At 52.0% G+C, this 17,405-nt stretch overlaps 7 protein-coding genes across 7 annotated transcripts; 4 read left to right on the plus strand and 3 right to left on the minus strand.

Annotated features, from left to right (window-relative positions):
* Nucleotides 1-770: 770 nt before the first annotated feature.
* On the plus strand, nucleotides 771-1,755 carry BO94DRAFT_101377 (uncharacterized protein). The gene has a single exon (XM_025605455.1). It carries the CDS (start codon nucleotides 874-876, stop codon nucleotides 1,492-1,494), a length of 621 nt encoding a protein of 206 aa, XP_025466440.1. The 5' UTR covers nucleotides 771-873; the 3' UTR covers nucleotides 1,495-1,755.
* A 751-nt stretch (nucleotides 1,756-2,506) lies between these two features.
* nhp6 (high-mobility group nucleosome-binding protein) lies at nucleotides 2,507-3,331 on the minus strand. The gene is made up of 4 exons (XM_025611933.1): nucleotides 3,251-3,331; nucleotides 3,104-3,199; nucleotides 2,926-3,047; nucleotides 2,507-2,870 (listed from the first exon to the last, which is right to left on the minus strand). The coding sequence occupies exons 1-4, from the start codon at nucleotides 3,312-3,314 to the stop codon at nucleotides 2,838-2,840; spliced, it is 315 nt and encodes a 104-aa protein (XP_025466441.1). The 5' UTR covers nucleotides 3,315-3,331; the 3' UTR covers nucleotides 2,507-2,837.
* Nucleotides 3,332-5,766: 2,435 nt separating this feature from the next.
* On the plus strand, nucleotides 5,767-6,662 carry BO94DRAFT_101704 (uncharacterized protein). The gene is made up of 3 exons (XM_025605458.1): nucleotides 5,767-6,376; nucleotides 6,471-6,526; nucleotides 6,589-6,662. The coding sequence occupies exons 1-2, from the start codon at nucleotides 5,970-5,972 to the stop codon at nucleotides 6,520-6,522; spliced, it is 459 nt and encodes a 152-aa protein (XP_025466442.1). The 5' UTR covers nucleotides 5,767-5,969; the 3' UTR covers nucleotides 6,523-6,526; nucleotides 6,589-6,662.
* Nucleotides 6,604-7,738, minus strand: BO94DRAFT_566647 (centromere protein H). The gene is made up of 3 exons (XM_025614575.1): nucleotides 7,457-7,738; nucleotides 7,216-7,387; nucleotides 6,604-7,110 (listed from the first exon to the last, which is right to left on the minus strand). The coding sequence occupies exons 1-3, from the start codon at nucleotides 7,632-7,634 to the stop codon at nucleotides 6,741-6,743; spliced, it is 720 nt and encodes a 239-aa protein (XP_025466443.1). The 5' UTR covers nucleotides 7,635-7,738; the 3' UTR covers nucleotides 6,604-6,740.
* A 204-nt stretch (nucleotides 7,739-7,942) lies between these two features.
* atg11 (autophagy protein ATG11) lies at nucleotides 7,943-12,310 on the plus strand (the record flags this gene model as incomplete). The annotated part of the gene is made up of 4 exons (XM_025608248.1): nucleotides 7,943-8,010; nucleotides 8,147-8,258; nucleotides 8,311-12,030; nucleotides 12,128-12,310. 4 exons carry the CDS (start codon nucleotides 7,943-7,945, stop codon nucleotides 12,308-12,310), a joined length of 4,083 nt encoding a protein of 1,360 aa, XP_025466444.1.
* A 261-nt stretch (nucleotides 12,311-12,571) lies between these two features.
* On the minus strand, nucleotides 12,572-14,212 carry BO94DRAFT_518599 (uncharacterized protein). The gene has a single exon (XM_025610040.1). The coding sequence runs from the start codon at nucleotides 13,863-13,865 to the stop codon at nucleotides 12,762-12,764; it is 1,104 nt and encodes a 367-aa protein (XP_025466445.1). The 5' UTR covers nucleotides 13,866-14,212; the 3' UTR covers nucleotides 12,572-12,761.
* A 120-nt stretch (nucleotides 14,213-14,332) lies between these two features.
* Nucleotides 14,333-17,227, plus strand: BO94DRAFT_536077 (uncharacterized protein). Its single transcript, XM_025611934.1, has one exon. The coding sequence runs from the start codon at nucleotides 14,448-14,450 to the stop codon at nucleotides 17,058-17,060; it is 2,613 nt and encodes an 870-aa protein (XP_025466446.1). The 5' UTR covers nucleotides 14,333-14,447; the 3' UTR covers nucleotides 17,061-17,227.
* Nucleotides 17,228-17,405: the final 178 nt, after the last annotated feature.

Raw genomic sequence — 17,405 nt, forward strand, 5'->3', positions numbered from 1 at the left:
AGGGACCTCTTATCGGCGGGATCAACCCCGGGGTGCATGGTGATTGGAGTCTCACCAGGCAACGGACGCAGAGCACAGCAGAATCCGAGTCTCGCCCAGCGGGTCTGAAGCAGAAGCAGAAGGGTCTTAAAGAGGCCACCCAGAGAGTCAAAGTCAAAGGGAGCAAGAGGGTCGAGATCATCCGCACACAAAAGAATGCAGAACCAGAATCATCCGCAAGTGGGGCAGGGATCTCGTAGTCAATCGCCCGAAAGGGCAGCAGGAAATGCGGCTCTCTGACAGCCGGACAGCCACGGCAATGGAGCCAGATGCCTCTCCCCATCCTCTAACTGCCTTGGGGCCGTTGACGTGTTCATGCGGGAGAAGCCAAAAGGCCAATAATGGGCGGTGGAATTGCATGGTGGGAGTGAGCGGTGATGGCCAGGATGCCCGGCCAAAGTGCAACCCCGCGGCCGGTCAGTCAGTCGGTCCATCCATCGCCCTCGGTGACACTCCTGCAGGTCGTACATCGGGCTCTGGGCTGCTGATGGACAAGACACTAGGAGGAGAGAAGAGGAGCAAGAGGCAAGAGGAGAAAATCCATGGCAGACCGAGAACATTTCTTGTCTCACCTGAGATGCGAATCGTACGACCGAGCCCGTCCCCGGTGCCCCCGGGTCTTAGGTAGGTAGGTACTATCGGTACTGTCTACTAGCAGGGGTGACATTCCAGCTGGGACTTCCCCCAAACTTTAATCGATTAGTATACACCAGCCCAGTCACGAGACTCCGCCACTGCAAGAATCGACCGTACTTGTTGATGGGCAATGGACGAGAGCCCAATTCACCTTTCTTCAACTTGGCAGTCCTCGCTTATTAGCAGTTAAGCTTTCTCATGTCATACGGGCTTCTATACGTTAACCAGTGTCTTCAAAACCCGTACTTGGGCCACGGAGTATGGAAACGGAATTCGACGAGGTGGATCGTTGCACCCTTCGACCTGAACTGGACAGGAGTCTGCCCATGGCTTATTCGAGGAAGCCGAACTCACAATCAGGCCAGCACAACCCGGCTCTCTTCAGGTTCAGCACTAACGGTCGGGTTGTCGGACAGCAAACAGCCATGTGGAGCTAATCACGGGCATTATATATCTGGACCGAGCCCCTGGAAACTCTCCCCAAAAAGGCCCGAAGCTTCTAAATCCAACAAGAGTAGTAGCGCCGGTGAATCACTAGTGAATCATGCCTACCTTTGCCGCACGTTACATCCCCGGATGATTTCGGAGCAATTCATAGCGTCGTCCTTGCGATTCAATCAGATAGAAACAGCAACCACGTTGGACCCGAGCAGAGCTGGTTGGCGTCTCAAACACCACCTATCTGTCTGCTTAGACTGGACAGTCTCAGCAAGATCTCCAAAGGTCATCGACACACTTCGATCCCGACTCCATTCTGCCCCCACACTTGCAAACACTTCAGCCCAAGTCAGACCATGTCTAGATAATCTAGGTAGCTGACGTGGAGCTGTCCCCGTATCTACCCGAAATTTATAGACCAAGGGGTACCTACCTACTATGTTCCAGCAAGCTTGAAAATAGCACACAGTAGCAATCGTTATCTTATCTTATCACACCAACCGTCAACAGATACCGATGACGATGACTTTTCCTGTCCCTTTGGACAAGACAGCATATCTCAACCTGGTTGTAAGGGATAAGGTATATAAGTACTTTGGCAGATGGAGGAGTCAATCGCTCACAGTCCACTGCGCAGCAACCCAACCTGGCTCGTGTCGCCAAGATTGTGCCCCTAATGTACACACAGGTAGATAGGGCATGATAGGGCCAAGCATGTCGCTAGCAGTGAGTGATGCACTTCACCGTTGGCAACGGTGTCTGATGCTGGCTTCCGCACCACAAATGCTTCCTGAAATTTAGGCCGGTCGCTCAGTCGTACAAAATCCTTGACTAATTTGCCAAACATCCCAATACCCAATTCGTAGCTATAGTCAAACGACTATGTATTTAGCCTCCATAATCGATGGCGGATGCGGACCCTCACACATGGAGGACTTGGTGTCCTCTGAGTTGTACGGGTGCTCTAATGCATGGAAACTGTTTGACTGTTGCTTTGGGTAGGTATACAGATGAGATGTCTAGGTGTAATGCTTCCCCTCTAATCCACCCATCCTTGGGACGACATGTGGACGTTACCTCCTGCAATTGGGTTATCAACCGTGTTTAGGCACACTCTCGGACCGCGAATCGCCGGACCAGTGGCCTCAGGCACCAAGGCCGCAGCCGGAGATATCGGAAACCCGACGCGTCCGACACGTAAACATTAAACAAGCTGTCGTCGCCCCGCGTCACCCCGGGGAGCTTGGGCCAACTTCTGCAACAGATCCTTCCCAGAGAAACGGAAGCAACCACGGGGCCGGAGCAAGCTACGAAACAGCAAAGGTGGAACCCATGAAAGACTGAGGACAAGGATGCGGTTGATTAGGCTAGTATACAGCAGACTTTGTGCTCACCTAATATCACTTCTGCAGCTTCCATTGCAAATTTCACCATAGGTACTCAAACAAGGTTCTCCCGTCGTTGTAACTCACGCCGGGCACCTCAATTCAAGTCAATTTCGTAATAAAGCCCGCCATTCCGTACAGTAAACATTTCCCATTGAGAATCCTTCATGAACAGAAAAGCAAGAGGTTAACCGCCGTCATCCCATACCAGAAGCCATTTGAGTAGATAAAGAGAAAATATAAGAAGCGTCAATTACAAGCCAGACAATCAGCGGAATAAACGACACGAAAAACGCCAATTGGCCAGACACACAAGACCTATGAAGATGAGGGGAACATCTAGGATGACTCCTCGTCTTCCTCGGCAGCAGCCTGTTTTAGATCGATTAGTATCGGTCGGCAACGGAGGATAGCAATGTCAACTTACATTGTAGCTGGCCTTCTCATCTTCATAGCGCTTCTTATCGGCAGCAGCCTTCTCCTCGTAGGGGCGACGGTCCCCATCGCTCAGGGCCTTCCACTTCTCTCCGAGCATCTTACCGACCTGGCCTACAAGGAAGTTAGACATCTAGGATCACCAACAGATTTCAAGTCGCCTGTCTTACCGAAGGAAATGCCGGGGTTTTCCTCGCGAACCTTCTCGCGGTTCTCGTTGGCGAAGAACATGTAAGCAGAAAGACCACGCTTGGGGGCGTTGGGGTCTGAGACATGGGTCAGCCAAAGTCTTGGGGCTTGGAGGCAAGTATACACACCCTTCTTTCTGCGCTCAGTGGTGCGAGCCTTGGTCTTGCGGGTGGTAGTCTTCTCCTTAGGCATTTTGTTTAAGTGTTCTCTATTGATTCGTTAGTAAACCCAGACATTGGCTTGATTGATTCGGACCCAAAGGTCCATGACCGGAGCAGGAAGTGATGCAGTTAACACATCAAGTGATAAAAAACATGATGGCGACAATGACATGGGAATTAGAGAGCACAGGGAGTGATGCGACGGAGTGCGCAGTGAAAGTGGTGGTCAGAGGTGCGGATAATCCGTGGTTTGCGCGCACCCAAACAAGTGAGATCGCGGTCGCAAGTCAAATGACACCACAAGGGAAAAGGCGCGCAAAAAAGTAACTTACCGGATGATCCACGCAGAAAGAACACGAAAATTGAGGATTTGAGGTCGGCAAATTCGACCTGTGGAGGAGAAGACAGCTTGGGTCAGCTCACTATGACTGGAACTATAGAATTGCCGTGGCAGAAGCGCGACAGCGAGGTCGCGCAACCAGGATGAGAGAAATTCAAGGGAAACAGATGATCGAAAGAAGCATTTGAAAAGGAAGACAAAAGTGTTGAGAGAGGAAAAAAGAAATGGGTTGGTGTTGTAAAGGCAATGCTGAGAAGCGGAATGTTTATTAGGGAACCCACCAGTGCGGTATATGCAGTACTTTTTTGTATGGGAGAGAGAATTGTATGGGAGGAAGCGTAGTGAGAGTAGGTAGAGAGGGAATGGGAGAGGGAGAGGGGGAGAGTAGTAGTAGTAGGAGAAGAGCGAGGGAAGACGGGAAGGCGGGCCATTACCTACCTGACCTCGCTCACTCTTGGGAAGGGGGGAAGTGGGCAGCACAGCAAGGGAAAGCGAGTAGGTCTGCCGGCTGCGACTGGCTGGCCGCCCGCTGGAGCATGGTTGGTATCGTATCATACCCGTCACGTACCGTCATCCTCCCTCTCCCCGGCCACTCTCGCCCGCCGCGGGCTGGGGACTCTGTTGCGCTGGGTCGCTGGGTGGCTGCAAGGTTGCAGAGCCTTTCCCAAGCAAGTTCGAATGCCACTCGATGGTGTAATCCAGACTTCGTCTGTTAGACAGGATGGAGCTCTACCGAACATTGCGCTGAGAAAGGTCCACCGTCACTTGCCGTACTGAACTTTACCATACTTCCCCGGTACACCAATTTGCGCCACTACTATTAGGTGGATAATATGGCCTTGCGTAAAATACCTGGCGGTATGGTGATGGAGGTGGTGTGCTACCTGTCGTACCGTACACTGTTACTCGTTACTGAGCGCAACAATACTATGCCTAACTAGCAGTGCTAGTACTAGGTAGTACCTTCCATACCGTGCAGCACCCGAGTCTACATCAATCCATGCGTGTCTAGGAGGTTACTGTATGTGTTACTGCAGAAAACCAAAAAGAAACAATGAGTAAAAGGTGCTCAAGCAAAATTGTGTATAGCAAGTACTCTGCTGTCTGGAGGGGCCTTTTTTGTTGCATGGACTCTCTCACTCTACTGGGCCGGAGTCGGCCACACACAGCGTTCGGTACCTCGGGGTACTTGCGCGATCTTCGAAGATAAACCCGCACTGATAATTCTCCGCGCCTTCTTTCATACAGGGCGTCTATCCTAGGCAGTGCTGCATCCTTCGAGTAATAATGTTTTGGTATACCTGGAAACGTATGAAGCGAGTACCCTACTCCATCCTCTGTCCGAAGTCCCGCTCCCCGAGTAATTACGTGTGTTTGATAGTAAAGGACTCGTCACTCATAAAAAAGCCTCATCCCTGGCCAGTGATTGTGAGATGTGTCTACTAGATATATTCCTCTAGACTGAAATAACAGTGGTACGATGTGGATACCTTACAGCTCTCCTTGCACAATTGAGCCTTTATAGGCCGGCGGATCGTGCTCGAGCGAGTTGCTGAGGCTAACCATGCCATTGCCGAGTGACACTAAGGAACGCTCTTCTCCTAGCATAGAGACATTCCCCCAATAGGAGATGGGGAATAACGAGAGTGATGTAGTGATGAGAGCAAGAGTGTTGATAGATAAATTAATAAACATGATTAATTCGACCGCCGAAGGGCATGTGCAGCCTACCTATCCGCACGGAATAGTTTACTTCACAGTAAGCATTGGAAGCCTGGTTACCGCTTCTGCAAATCTACCAGTCACAAACTAATCCTGCTTGGAGATCACCGATTAATTATATGCCAGGGTCAAAAAGTACGCCAACCCCCCCCAGACCACGGGATTCTTCATGTGGCTCACTCTGTAGGCTTCTGTGGACAGGGAACGCCTTGACCTAATTCCAAGCACGTACTTATAACAAAAAGTCTCGGTTTGGACCCTACTCCCTCCCAGTGTAGATATCTGCCGTAGGCTCGGTGCCTGCTATCAAAGCAATAGTCCATAACCCAACACTGGCAACCAGATCATTTCCGCATATAGGATATAGACTGGATACCACGAATTTTACGAAATTTGCGACTTGTTTGCTTGTTGACTATTGTCAGCCCAAAACATTAATAAAGACGATCGTAGGGAATTATGGTAAAGGCTTGCATAGATCGTTCGCTCAGGGCGAGTTGCTGCTGCGCTGCTGCCGCGACGCCGGATCTAAATGCCACCGCATTCCCATTCTAAACAGCACCAGCGAAATGTTACCGGCAAAATACTGGATCCCGTAATGATCGGACGCAACCAATCCTTCTGATGATACCTGCCGATTACTCTCGGTATTGTAAGCTGCGCGGTATTCTTAACTTCTTCTTAATAATGGTGAGGGGGTCGTTGACGCTGTTACTTGGTTCCAGGTGGAAACGCCGGCTCCTCTTTGGTCTGGCTACTCTCCCCTCACGGAGCTCTTGTATGCTCACATGCTCATTGCTCTGCCGGTGTTGGAAGGTAAAATCAAATGGCCTACTTGCAGTAAGCGCCGTTGTTGATTTCCGGCTGTCACTTCTCCTTTGTCTGCTGCAAGGGTTGTACCTTATCTCGGGTTGGCTAGCAATTTCTTCCGTCCTGTTCCCCGTCTGTTCACCAAGACTCCGTCAGCAAGCTCTGCGGACACGGTATGACGAACGCTGCTTGCCTTTTGCCCCGGTGGGCCATGATGTCACGTGGGTCGCACCACCTATTCTTCGTCGTTCTTCATCGTCGCCCCCCGGCTTAGGAAGCTGAGAAAGTGGCTAACTATATCCTGGTACTAACTAGGGGATTACTAATCCTTCTGCACATCTCCGCAACAATAACTAGTTACTACTAGCTAGGTAGGTATCTAGTTACTCAACCCGTCATGGGACACTGAGAATTTGATCAATCACAATATTAGTCAAACCCAAGCGTGAGAAAGACCATCATATACTACTCCGTACTATATAGCTCTATCGACTAGTCAAGGGTATACCACCACAACGCCCAATTCAAGTAAATGCAGCAAACCCGAACAGTATGACCGCAGCCATATCCCCAATACTGTGTACATCAATCATCAGATTCGTCAAGGACCAGAGCTGTGAGTCTTTCGTCCTCGGCCCAATTCACTCCACTGCCGACAACCAACCCGCTTGCGACATTTTTCATGGTCTCCCATTTGGCTTTGCTTTTTCTGCGATCCGCCTCTAGTTGATCTAATTGAGCCTTGAGCTCCGCGTCATCCAAGTCCTCTCTCCATGATTCATCATCCTCCGTAAGGGCTAATAGCTGACGGACTAGCTCTTGATTTTCCCGGTGAATCCGTGAATTCTCTACCTCCAGGCTGGAAAGCTTTCGGAGAGTCGCGCTATGTGCAGAATTTAGATTTTCATGCGCTAAAGATAGCACATCGCGACGATTAATGAGCCGAAGGAGAGCCCTACAGTTAATCAGCAAGGAGACTAAGTCGAGAGACAGAGACAACAGGAGCATCAAGGATATAAAAAAAAAAGGTAAATAAGGAATTAAAAACAAAATAACGTACTGTTCAGCTGGCGTCGTTGCTTTCAGATGAACAGCCTTGAGAACGGGATCAGTCATAAGAACGGTTCCAACAGCCTTCCTCCTGACGGTGTAAGTGGCCCTCGCTTCGAGAAGCTCACGTTCTGCGACGGCTAGTTGCTCTTCAGCATTCTCCCCTGAGAGCAGATCCGTGTCTGTAGAGAGAATCAGTATTGGATCATCAAAGAATGGCGATACGTTGCTCTAGCAACATAGGCACCGACCTTGTTCAAGTAGCGCTTTCTCTAATTGCTGTTCCTGGATCTGCTGATAAAGCTGCAGGATCAAAGCCTCTTTTTCGGACAGAGATAAGGCATCGCGAGGATCATCGGTCGCGAGGTCCAACAAGGACGCCTCACCTGGGTTCAGGTGAGGGAGGGAGCGGACCTTTTCAGATGTCATAGAACGCGACTTCGTGGCAAGTCGGGGAAATGATCGTGTGATTGGGAAGGCCCAGCATGGATGGATGGATGGATCATGGATCGATGGTTCACGGTGTTTAGCGGTAGGGCGGTGGAGATCGCGGGATGTGGTGGGTGGTTCCGGCGCCGTGTCAGACACCAAACCGACCAAACACAGCCTAGGCCGGGGGAGCTCTTTGGGCCTGGATGCCTATGCAGCCTTCACTATATCACTCCCGTATCACCTCCCCTCCCGCAATTCCTCCCCAGCCAACGTCGGAGCTTCTTTGCTCGTTTTGTGAGGAGGGGATGTCTTTGCACATCTACATAGCTCACACCGGTGAGCATTTCCTTCAAGATCCGGTGTCCTTCGCCTCGTATGTTGCCACCCTTCACTCTGCTTCCCCATCACCGCCCTTTGAGCCCGGGCCAGCCCTGGAGCGAGCTCCTACTACTCCCTAGCCCTTCGGTCCCCGGTGAATGCTAGCTGACCCTCTCTGCTCTCCCTTCAAGGCTGGACGCCCTGCGATCATGGATTACCCGCTATACCTCGATCCCTCCCCAGCGGCAGATCTTGATGACTGCTCGGGGGAAAAATGTCAAAATCCAAACGCTTGCCACGGAGGTATGGTCACCCCATATGCCCACGTGCTTCGAGCTAAATCAATCAAAAACAGAGCGAGGTATTCGTCTACGATAGGCGATATGTCAGTGAACCAAACAGCTTCGAGCTCCCGGAGCTGCCTCCACCGCAACCACTCCAAGCCGAGAACCCGCCCGATACCCTCACAAACCAGACCGACCTACAAGCATGGAGGAATCTCTATCTGGCGAGAAAAACTTGGGCGGTGAATCTTACAGAGCGCTGCGAGTCGGCGGATAAGCAGACTCATGAACACAACGAGCGCACGGATGTTATCAACCGAGCTGCTAGTGTAGCTCTCGAGAACCTCAAAACCCACGTCGGCACCCTAGAGCATCGGTTTCAAGAGGCCCAGTCATGGGCCAACGACCTGCTAAGTCAACAGCAAGCAGCACTCGATGGATGGAGAAGAGCACTGTCAAACTTGGATAGCATCCCAGCTCGGAAGGACTTCCCCTTCTTGGGCCGTCCGTCCACACCGACAAAAGGCAGGGATAAGGCGTTGGGCACACTACGAGACTATGTGGATACAGACGAGGTGCAGAGGGCTGGCTCGGAAGCCCCAGACGTATCCGCGCGCTTCGCTCATCAAGTTAGCAATACTGAGAAGAATGTTAGTAAGATTGCTGCAGATACCCAACGCCTGATAGATGAAGCATTCCCCGCGAGTGTTGATTCTGTGGACAATATCTTGGATGAAGTTAAGACAATATCCAAGAAGATACAATCCGACTACGAACATGTGCTGGCCTTGCCCAATAATCAAAAGACGCTAGCAAACATCTCCAGGCTTGCTCTCAGCCACACAAAAGACCTTCTACCGTCGCTATTTGACGTGAGTAACGAAATTCAGGCTGGCCTGGAGGAAGCCGTGAGACGATATAATGCGGCAATGAAAGCCGCTTTGAGTCAAATGCGACTCATATCTTCTATCGAGTTACGTCTGGCTGATGTGCAGAACCAGATCAGCACCATGACCTTCCAGAGTGAGGTCTTTGACGCTATATACACAGTCTTCCACATGCCCCTGGTTTATGGGTCTGTTCTGATCGAGTCTGTGCGGCGTCGTGAGTTTAACGATAAGATGAAGAATGACTCACTGACACTGGCGGAGGAAATGTCGGTATTTCGGGACGAGGAGCAGCGTCGAAGAAAGAAATGGTTGAAGAACATGGCGGATTTTATCTCTATCTCAGATTCCACGACCCCAGGAATCGAAGTTAATCTACGGGGCCAGGTGCAGGAATGGCCTATGGTCAGTAGAAAGGAGGTTGAGTCGTATATCGAGGACCTAAAGACCAAGACTGGCATGGGAAACCATGCCCAAGAGCTGTGCCAGCTCTTCAAAGAATTGGACACCCCAACACGGCTGCAGCGCCGCAGAGCAAAAGCCTTCAAACAAGGGAGTCTTTTTGACCTGAGCCGCAGTTCGCTTTTACTTCGCAGCGATGATATGGTTCGAAGCTTGAAAGACGAAAAGGTCAAGCTTGAAGACCGGCTGAAAGGCTCCGAAAGCCGCGTTCGAAAGCTAGAGGATCTTCTTCATCGCCAAAGCCACATGAGTCGACCCTCCAGCGGCAACTTCTCATTGGAGTTTCCCAGTTCGCCGGCATCACCTCATCCCGATTCGCTGTCAAGGAGATCATCGGTATCTTCGAGGCGGATGTCTTCAAATCAAGCTCCAGAGGAGAAGGCCCTTGTTCAGCGGATCACTCGCCTCGAGGCCGAGTTGGCGACCGAGCGAGATTTGGTGCAACGACTCCAAAGGGAGGCGCATGCCGAGCGCCAATCCAATACTGACAAGATACAAGAAGCTCAATCGACCAAGAAAGATCTGATTGGAAATCTGGAAGCCCGCCAGCGTGAATTTGATGATGAGCGGAGATTTCTGGAGGGAGAACTCAAGAGGCTTAGGATCAGGACAGAGGAACTTGAAGAGGAAATGGACAGGAACCTTGACAGTCGCGAACACGAGAAACAGGACGCTGATGAGCGGATACACCATCTTGAGATGGAGCTGCAAGATGCCCATGCTCGAGCCGAGGATGAGCTACGGAAAGCAGGTCAGATGATTGAACAGTTGCAATCAGAGAAGGATGCGGGAGATACTCTTCGGGCTCGCATTGACGAGCTACAAAACCAAGTGGCAGAAGATGAAAGGAAGGATAAAGAGAACACCCATGCCCTACAGGTGGCTTTCCTTAACTTGTCTCCCGGGGGCGCTGTTCCTGCCGAGATCCCCAATATCATCAAGGCGATCGAGGTGCTCTCCGAGGGGCTGACTATTCATGCCAAGAGCGCAGAAGAGAGTGCCACGAAGGCTGTAGCTGAAAGCAAGGCACTCGAGGAGCGTCTGGGCCAAATGGAGTCTGAAGCCGAAGAGCTAAGAAAGCGCGCAGCTTCGCAAGAGTCCGAACTCTCCCGGGCCCACATTGAGCTGGCCGAAGAAAGATCGAAACTGAGCATCGTGAGCTCTGAACTGGAGGATGAACGATCGAAACTCATTACTTTGCAGTCCCAGTTTGCTGCAGGCGAGACAGGATCCGATGCTCTGCGAGAACGCGTTACAGAAGAAGAACGCAAGTTAACGAACCTGGCCCAAAGGCTGGCCGAGGTTGAGTCTTTGGCTCGCCAGTCCGAAGAAGAGGTTACTGCCTGGAAGAAGAAGGTAGAAGCCATGTCCGAGGCGGAGCAGCAGGCTACGGTACGGTTCGAGACGTGCGGGTTCAGGTCTCAGGAACTATCGAAGCAGCTTTTCGCACAGGTGGAGAAATTGGAGCGCATGCTGGAGCATTTGGGATTCACCATTATTCGTCAGGATGGGGACATAGTTGTCCAGAGATCCTCCAAAGTCAATGCCCTCTCTGGCACTGGAGATAGTCTTAGCCAGTCTGGAGTGGTGTCTGTGAGGCCGGATGCAAGCCTCCTCGACTGGATGCATGCCGATACCAAGGAGGAAGAAACAGATAAGTTCATGGCTTTCATGGAATCACTCTATCAATTTGATGTGGATATCTTCGGTGACGCGGTTGTCAAACGTGTGAAAGACATCGAGGTACTTGCTCGAAAATGGCAGAAAGAAGCCCGCGGATATCGAGACAAGTATCATCGAGTTCAGAGTGAAGCCCACGAAAAGATCGCCTATCGGACTTTCAAAGAAGGGGACCTTGCTCTGTTCTTGCCAACCCGGAATCAAGCTATCCGGTCTTGGGCCGCATTCAACGTTGGCGCACCGCACTATTTCCTGCGCGAACAAGACGCCCATAAGCTGCAGACACGGGACTGGCTGCTCGCTCGCATTACCAAGATCGAAGAACGAGTTGTCGATCTCTCCAAGTCCATGAACGGTGCCAACCCTGACCGCCGGTCCATCGGCGAGGTGAGCGATGGCACCTCATTCGATGACGAAAATCCGTTCGAGCTGTCAGACGGTCTTCGCTGGTACCTATTAGATGCCACGGAGGAGAAGCCGGGCGCACCAGCGACTCCAGGCCTGGGCAAGAGCACCGTTGCGCCAGCGCACGTAGACGCCAAAGGCAGCATCCGCCTGAAGCGCACATCCGCCGGAGGAAACGTTGCCAGAACATTGACCAAGAGCCTAGACAGCCGACGGAATAGTTCCAACTCCAAGAAAGGGCATTCCTCGACACCATCACAGCGCGGCAACGAATCAACCACCGATCTAGTCCGACAAGCCGAGCAGGATCCCGCTGCTAGCTTACACTCACGGGAGGCAGTCCCTAGACCCGACGAGGTTCGCCGCAACCTTCTCCAGGGTCCGTGAAACCCGCGGCCCCGGTTTTCTTTCTCACGTCTTGCCTCACCTGAACGGAGCTGACGGACCGTCATAGGGCACGGAACGAACTCACCAGCGAAGAATCTCAGACGGTAGAGCGTCGCCCTTTTCCCCGCGTGTCGAAGACCTTGACGCTTCATCCATTCGCTCGCCCAGACGTTCAACGGCTCGCTACCGACCATGGGAGAAACTCTGGTCTGTCGATTACCGTCTGGAGAGCGGTAATAGTAGTCGCTGAGCGGGAAGGAGGATCCTGCCTGCCCCGAGTTTGCATCTTGCATCATTTCTCACGATAGATGATCTCAGGGACCCAATGTATGACAACCAGGTCATGGGATCGATCATATCATGTCTACCTGAATGATACCCGGTTATATGGAGAACTTGCCCTATATTTCTTTCTTCTCGCTCTATTTATATTCCTCGTTATGGGAAATACTTTATTCGTGATTACATTTGCTTTTTCTGTTAAGTTCGTGGCCCAAGTGGAATAGCGTTAGGGTTAGACGTGGTTTGTTTTTATTGATTGAGCGCTTTGACTACTGGCACTATATATGGATGAAATAGACTGATATGCAATGTGCCATCCAGCTCTGGTTCAATAAAGTACCGACAATGCCTGGCATCCTGAAATCCCCGAAAATAGTTCAAAAAGACAATGTATGTATTAGGTAGATATGTGAACGAAACTAATCAAGCTGCTCCATGAACTCATCCAGGCCACCGACATCCTCCCAGAACTGCGAAAAGTCGACGCCATTTTCTTCAAAGAGTTGTTTGACTTGTAGCATGGCAGACTGTTGCCTTTCCGGGGTGAACCCGCCCGGCTGGGTGCTCTCGTACTGGACTATCTCGACCCATCGGAAGAAAAGGTCCTCCTTGCCCATGGCCGTCAATTTTTCCTTGAACTCCAGGATTAGATCCCTCTGAGCGGATCGGGCTGGGTCATCCGGGATATTGCTGGTGCTGGGACTGGGAGCGGGCTTCTCGTTTTCGTCTCCGACATGCCAAATCAACCACCCATGGGCATCGGTGTTCACCACAACCGCCGTACGGAACTCATCCAATGAGACCTTCGCATCCTTCTGAGGGTTGTCGACCATCTCATGGGCCTTGATCATGGCGTCATAATCGAGGTCGAAGTCTGCATCCACAAGCAGGTAACCGGTCTTCATGATCCGCTCCGGGGTCACCGCCGCAACGATCTTGTCCCGCGTTTCCCCGTCTTCCCGAATCCAGCGATCACGTTTCAGACCCTTAGTCATGTCAGGCTGGCTCTTCCGGACAATGATCTCGTAACCCCGGAAGCCGACGTTGCGGCGCCATCGTACGGCGCCGAATAGGAACCGAATGGGCCAGGAAAGGAACACAGTTACAAGAAAGTAGTCGAACAAGACGTTTCCCACGCGACGGAGAGCCACATCGGCTATCTCGCCCCATGACATTGTCGATGTGTCCACTGTCATGGAGTTGTTGATCCCGATCATTGTTGCTATCATGGCGGGGTAGATGTTGCGGACCATGTAGACACGGAAGGCGAGGAGTGCGACAACTATGGCGTTTATCACGCATGGCACGATGAATGATTGCTGTTTGATCTCCACGGGGGAGGTGTCGATGTGGATGAGGTAGACTTCCTGCGGGGAGAGAGGTTCGAGGAGAGGCTTGAGAGCTTCAGGGGCTCTGACGAACGGCGGAAGAGGGCCCAAGCTGGGAGTGGAAGCGCCTGAGGAGGCCGCGGAGGTCGTAGCTGAGGCCTTGACCTTGGGGCCTCGCCTGGCGGATTTGGCCATCTTTGCGGTTCTGGTAGGTGCTTTTTGATTTCGGAGGTCGGATAGGCGAAGAGAAGTGATATCTTTCGAGGGGAGATAATAATTTATAGACTTCCTGGAAATTCCAGACGGTTATTAGTCTCAGTCACATCCAGCAATGCCGTTTTATAGCCCGTCTAGTTGAAAGCGATGCGGGGACACGACAGCGACGACGATCGATTCGCCTGACTGGGTCACATGTCGGCCGATGAAGGCGCTCAGATAGGATCATCTGGCGGAGGAGACGGGAAAAAGGAAGGCGTGATACGCACTAGGAGGTCTTCTCCACTGACTTGAAGGCTCAGCAGTCGGCCACGGCCTAGGTTGGAAGAACTGAGGTCGAGGAGGGAGGAAAGGCGTAGGAGATGCGGAAATGCTGGACTAACCCAATCGGGCAACCCAGGAGATCCGCGGCGGAGCTCGTGTTGATTGCTTGCTCGGCGGATTCACGCTTGATGCTTCATTCACTGCATTCCACTCCCATTCACCCCTGGCCCCTCAGTGTTAGACGCAAGGATCGGATTGGTTTATCCGTCCACCGACGGGGAGATTCTGTCTCTCATCATGCCTGCCACCCCCGAGCGCAGGAGCGATCGAGGAGCGCTGGCGCGTCGCAACCGCGAACACACTCAGGACCAGCAGCTCTCTCCCTTTCGACGAGCTCGTCAAACTCGTCTTGCCGACACATTCGACGCGTCATTTACGCCCAATAATTTTACCGAATACAACGGCCAACAACACCGGCGAAACTTTAGCCAAACCGGAAGCTTCCGCAAAGCATTCGAGTTTACATCGCGTTTACCCAACATGTCGGATCGCGAGGCCGCCTCCTACACTCTCGGGACGCCAAACCGGAACAGACGACAGAGTTTCAACCCCATCTCCCCCGAGTCCAACCCCCCGAACGAGCTGGCAGAGGCATACCGGCAGATCGATGACGCAGGGAGTCTTGTTGATTTAGACCCGGAGGATGACTTCAACTTTTCCCTACGAGGCAATCGCAGCAGGCGCTCATCGTCGGCATCACGCCTGAGAGGGGATGATCTGTTCGCGGCTGCCGATGCGGATTTTTTGAACGAGATCTCGGACGACTCCCTCCGCCGCAAGCTGGTCGACCATGTCCAAGACGAAAAGCGGTTGAGAAGGGCCACATCTAGCCGATCACCTGTGTTGAGCAATGCGGGGACTATAAACCCGTTGACCTCGGAAAATCTGCAACGGCGCGAGGAGGAGGACGAGCAAGAGATGGAGTTGGAAGAGGACGATGGTCTCAAACCCTCCTTGAACCTTCCCAACACTTGGGGAAGCCGGGCGGCTTATCGCCGTGACTGGTTGAGGAAGATGACGCGGCGCACTGAGCTTCCGGACATGCCAGCGGAAAGGGTGAAGGATATGTCGCCCCCAAGACTCAGCTTCGACAGAAACTCGCACACTAAAGCCCCAGAATCGACTGGCATCGAAAACAAACCATCGAACAGGTACAACAGGGTTCCCTTAGCCGATGCGCCGAACAAGCTGGCCTTTGAACAAAACGTCGAGAAACCAATCGATGGAGACCCAATACCGAATACACCAATTGTAGTTTACAAGAACTCGACCTTCACGAAACGAAGTCCGACAAAGAGAGACTCTCAGGACTTACTTCGGAAATTGTCAAGAACAGAGAGTCCAGGTCAGCAGCTCATGACCCCGGAGACGCAAAAGTTTCCCGAGAGACGTATCTATGACAAGACGCCCATTGTGACTGGTGCTTGGATCGATACTCCGGTGACTGAACGGGTCGGGAGGGTGAACGAATTTCCAGAACATCTATCCCAGGACATAGTGCCATCGCCACCAAGGAATGAAAGGTACGAGTCATTCGTGCCTACGCAACCTACGATCGATGAAGTATCCCAAACTCTCGAATTGGAAGACACACGGGCGAATGAGGATCGAGAGAAGGAGAAGGAACATCAAGAAACGAGACGGAGGGAGGAGCGAGATAGGGAACAGAGGCAGCGGGAGGAAAGGCAGAGGGAGGAGAGGCAAAGGGAGGAGAAACAGAAGGAGGAACAGCAAAGGCTAGAACGGGAGAAGGGAAAGGAGCGAAAGGATGCAGTGAAGCAAGGCCAAGAAAAGAGAGACGAGCAAAAGAAAACGGAACAAACAAGTGGGAAAATGAAGGCAAAGAATAAGCCACCACTGGTCAAACCCGACTTGCCCAAAAGTGCTTTAGAGACGGTTTTGCAGGATTTCAAATCCCACAAGGATTCACTGGACGTCGGTGATGATACGATCGAGTCTCTGCAGGACATCATCGACGGGCAACCCGGTGAGCTGAAGACCGAGGAAGAAGACGATGCTGCATACGAGAAGGAGATTTTGAAGAAACTGGAACTTGCAAGCTCCGGGAGCCGAAATACAGTGGACCTGGACCGGCTGAACGAAAAGCTCAAATCACTGGCTGAGAATATCCAGAAAGTCAAAAGCGGGCTGGATGGGTTAGAAGTCCAGGTATCTCGAGACGCGGATGTTCTTGCCGCGATTCCCTCGGCGCCTAGGGGCAAACAGTCCAAACAGCACAGCTGTGAGAATTGCAACGGGGAGCAGGATGGCCGCGTCTATGCACTAGTCACCCTCCCACGCCTGTGGAGACGGGACCCTGTCTCTCGATGTATCCGTCTGACGCGGCTAGGATGGTGCTCCCTCATCTTGCTCCTGTGGTTCTGCTCCGAGTCAACCATGTGCGATTTCTACTGCCACCCTTCCATCTCCGACACCTGTCAGGGCAACTGTTTGCTCCCGGACGCTCCCTGTTTCCCGTATGCAATCCCGACCATGCTTTGGCGTTGGCTGCACCTGTCTTCGATCTTCGGCCCTCTATGGACCGTCACCATTGCCCTGGTCAGGCTCCTGGCACAGGTCCTTGGCTTTTGGGATGGATACGTGGAGGAGGCACCCCGCCCGGTTAATCTGACTGGCGAGGTCCGCATCCATGGCCAAGTGACCAATTTTCCTACGGCGTCAGCTACATCTCGGGGGTTCTTCTCTCCGCCAAGATTGTGGTCTGAGAAAGGACAGACGGTGGTCTCGGAGGCGGTTCCCGAGTTGAAGGTGGAAGTTGAGGATATTCCCGTCAGAGCAGCATCCTCTTGGGAGGATGATAGCTCCATGGATGATGATGAGTTTATTTAGGTGGTCTGGTTATCTTTTAGATCCGTTTAGCGTGTTATGATTTGGAGTTACCACTGTGTGGAGTCAGGAACCTACCTATACCTTGGTGAATTTGGACAGATGGATTTGATTCTCAAGTACAATCTGATTATCTAGTTGGCTGTCCTAAGCATTTTAGTTTCCCAAACAATCCACCCTTATCTAAGGTTATCGTTGATCTGCAAGAACCCGCGGCCTAGCTCTTCCCAGTCAGTGCATTGTTAGCTGCAGCACTTCCATACTTTCATTACCTGGTGGGAATACCAGAAGAGAAATATGTCAAATTACACCGAAGATGTCAGAGTGACGGACGGGCATAGGCAAGGA

Source organism: Aspergillus sclerotioniger (genome assembly GCF_003184525.1).
Source record: "Aspergillus sclerotioniger CBS 115572 chromosome Unknown BO94scaffold_17, whole genome shotgun sequence".
Lineage (NCBI taxonomy): Eukaryota > Fungi > Ascomycota > Eurotiomycetes > Eurotiales > Aspergillaceae > Aspergillus > Aspergillus sclerotioniger.

Excerpts from the sequence above, each read along its gene's own strand:
- BO94DRAFT_101377 (XM_025605455.1), top strand. The coding sequence starts at position 874 with ATGTCATACGGGCTTCTATACGTTAACCAGTGTCTTCAAAACCCGTAC.
- BO94DRAFT_566647 (XM_025614575.1), bottom strand. The coding sequence starts at position 7,634 with ATGACATCTGAAAAGGTCCGCTCCCTCCCTCACCTGAACCCAGGTGAG. Across the intron at positions 7,388-7,456 it reads GAAAGCGCTACTTGAACAAG|ACACGGATCTGCTCTCAGGG; the intron begins GTCGGTGCCTAT and ends TTCTCTCTACAG. Across the intron at positions 7,111-7,215 it reads GCAACGACGCCAGCTGAACA|GGCTCTCCTTCGGCTCATTA; the intron begins GTACGTTATTTT and ends GATTAACTGTAG.
- BO94DRAFT_101704 (XM_025605458.1), top strand. The coding sequence starts at position 5,970 with ATGATACCTGCCGATTACTCTCGGTATTGTAAGCTGCGCGGTATTCTT. Across the intron at positions 6,377-6,470 it reads CCGGTGGGCCATGATGTCAC|GGGATTACTAATCCTTCTGC; the intron begins GTGGGTCGCACC and ends GGTACTAACTAG.
- BO94DRAFT_518599 (XM_025610040.1), bottom strand. The coding sequence starts at position 13,865 with ATGGCCAAATCCGCCAGGCGAGGCCCCAAGGTCAAGGCCTCAGCTACG.
- nhp6 (XM_025611933.1), bottom strand. The coding sequence starts at position 3,314 with ATGCCTAAGGAGAAGACTACCACCCGCAAGACCAAGGCTCGCACCACT. Across the intron at positions 3,048-3,103 it reads AAACCCCGGCATTTCCTTCG|GCCAGGTCGGTAAGATGCTC; the intron begins GTAAGACAGGCG and ends ACTTCCTTGTAG. Across the intron at positions 2,871-2,925 it reads ATGAGAAGGCCAGCTACAAT|GCTGCTGCCGAGGAAGACGA; the intron begins GTAAGTTGACAT and ends GATCTAAAACAG.
- BO94DRAFT_536077 (XM_025611934.1), top strand. The coding sequence starts at position 14,448 with ATGCCTGCCACCCCCGAGCGCAGGAGCGATCGAGGAGCGCTGGCGCGT.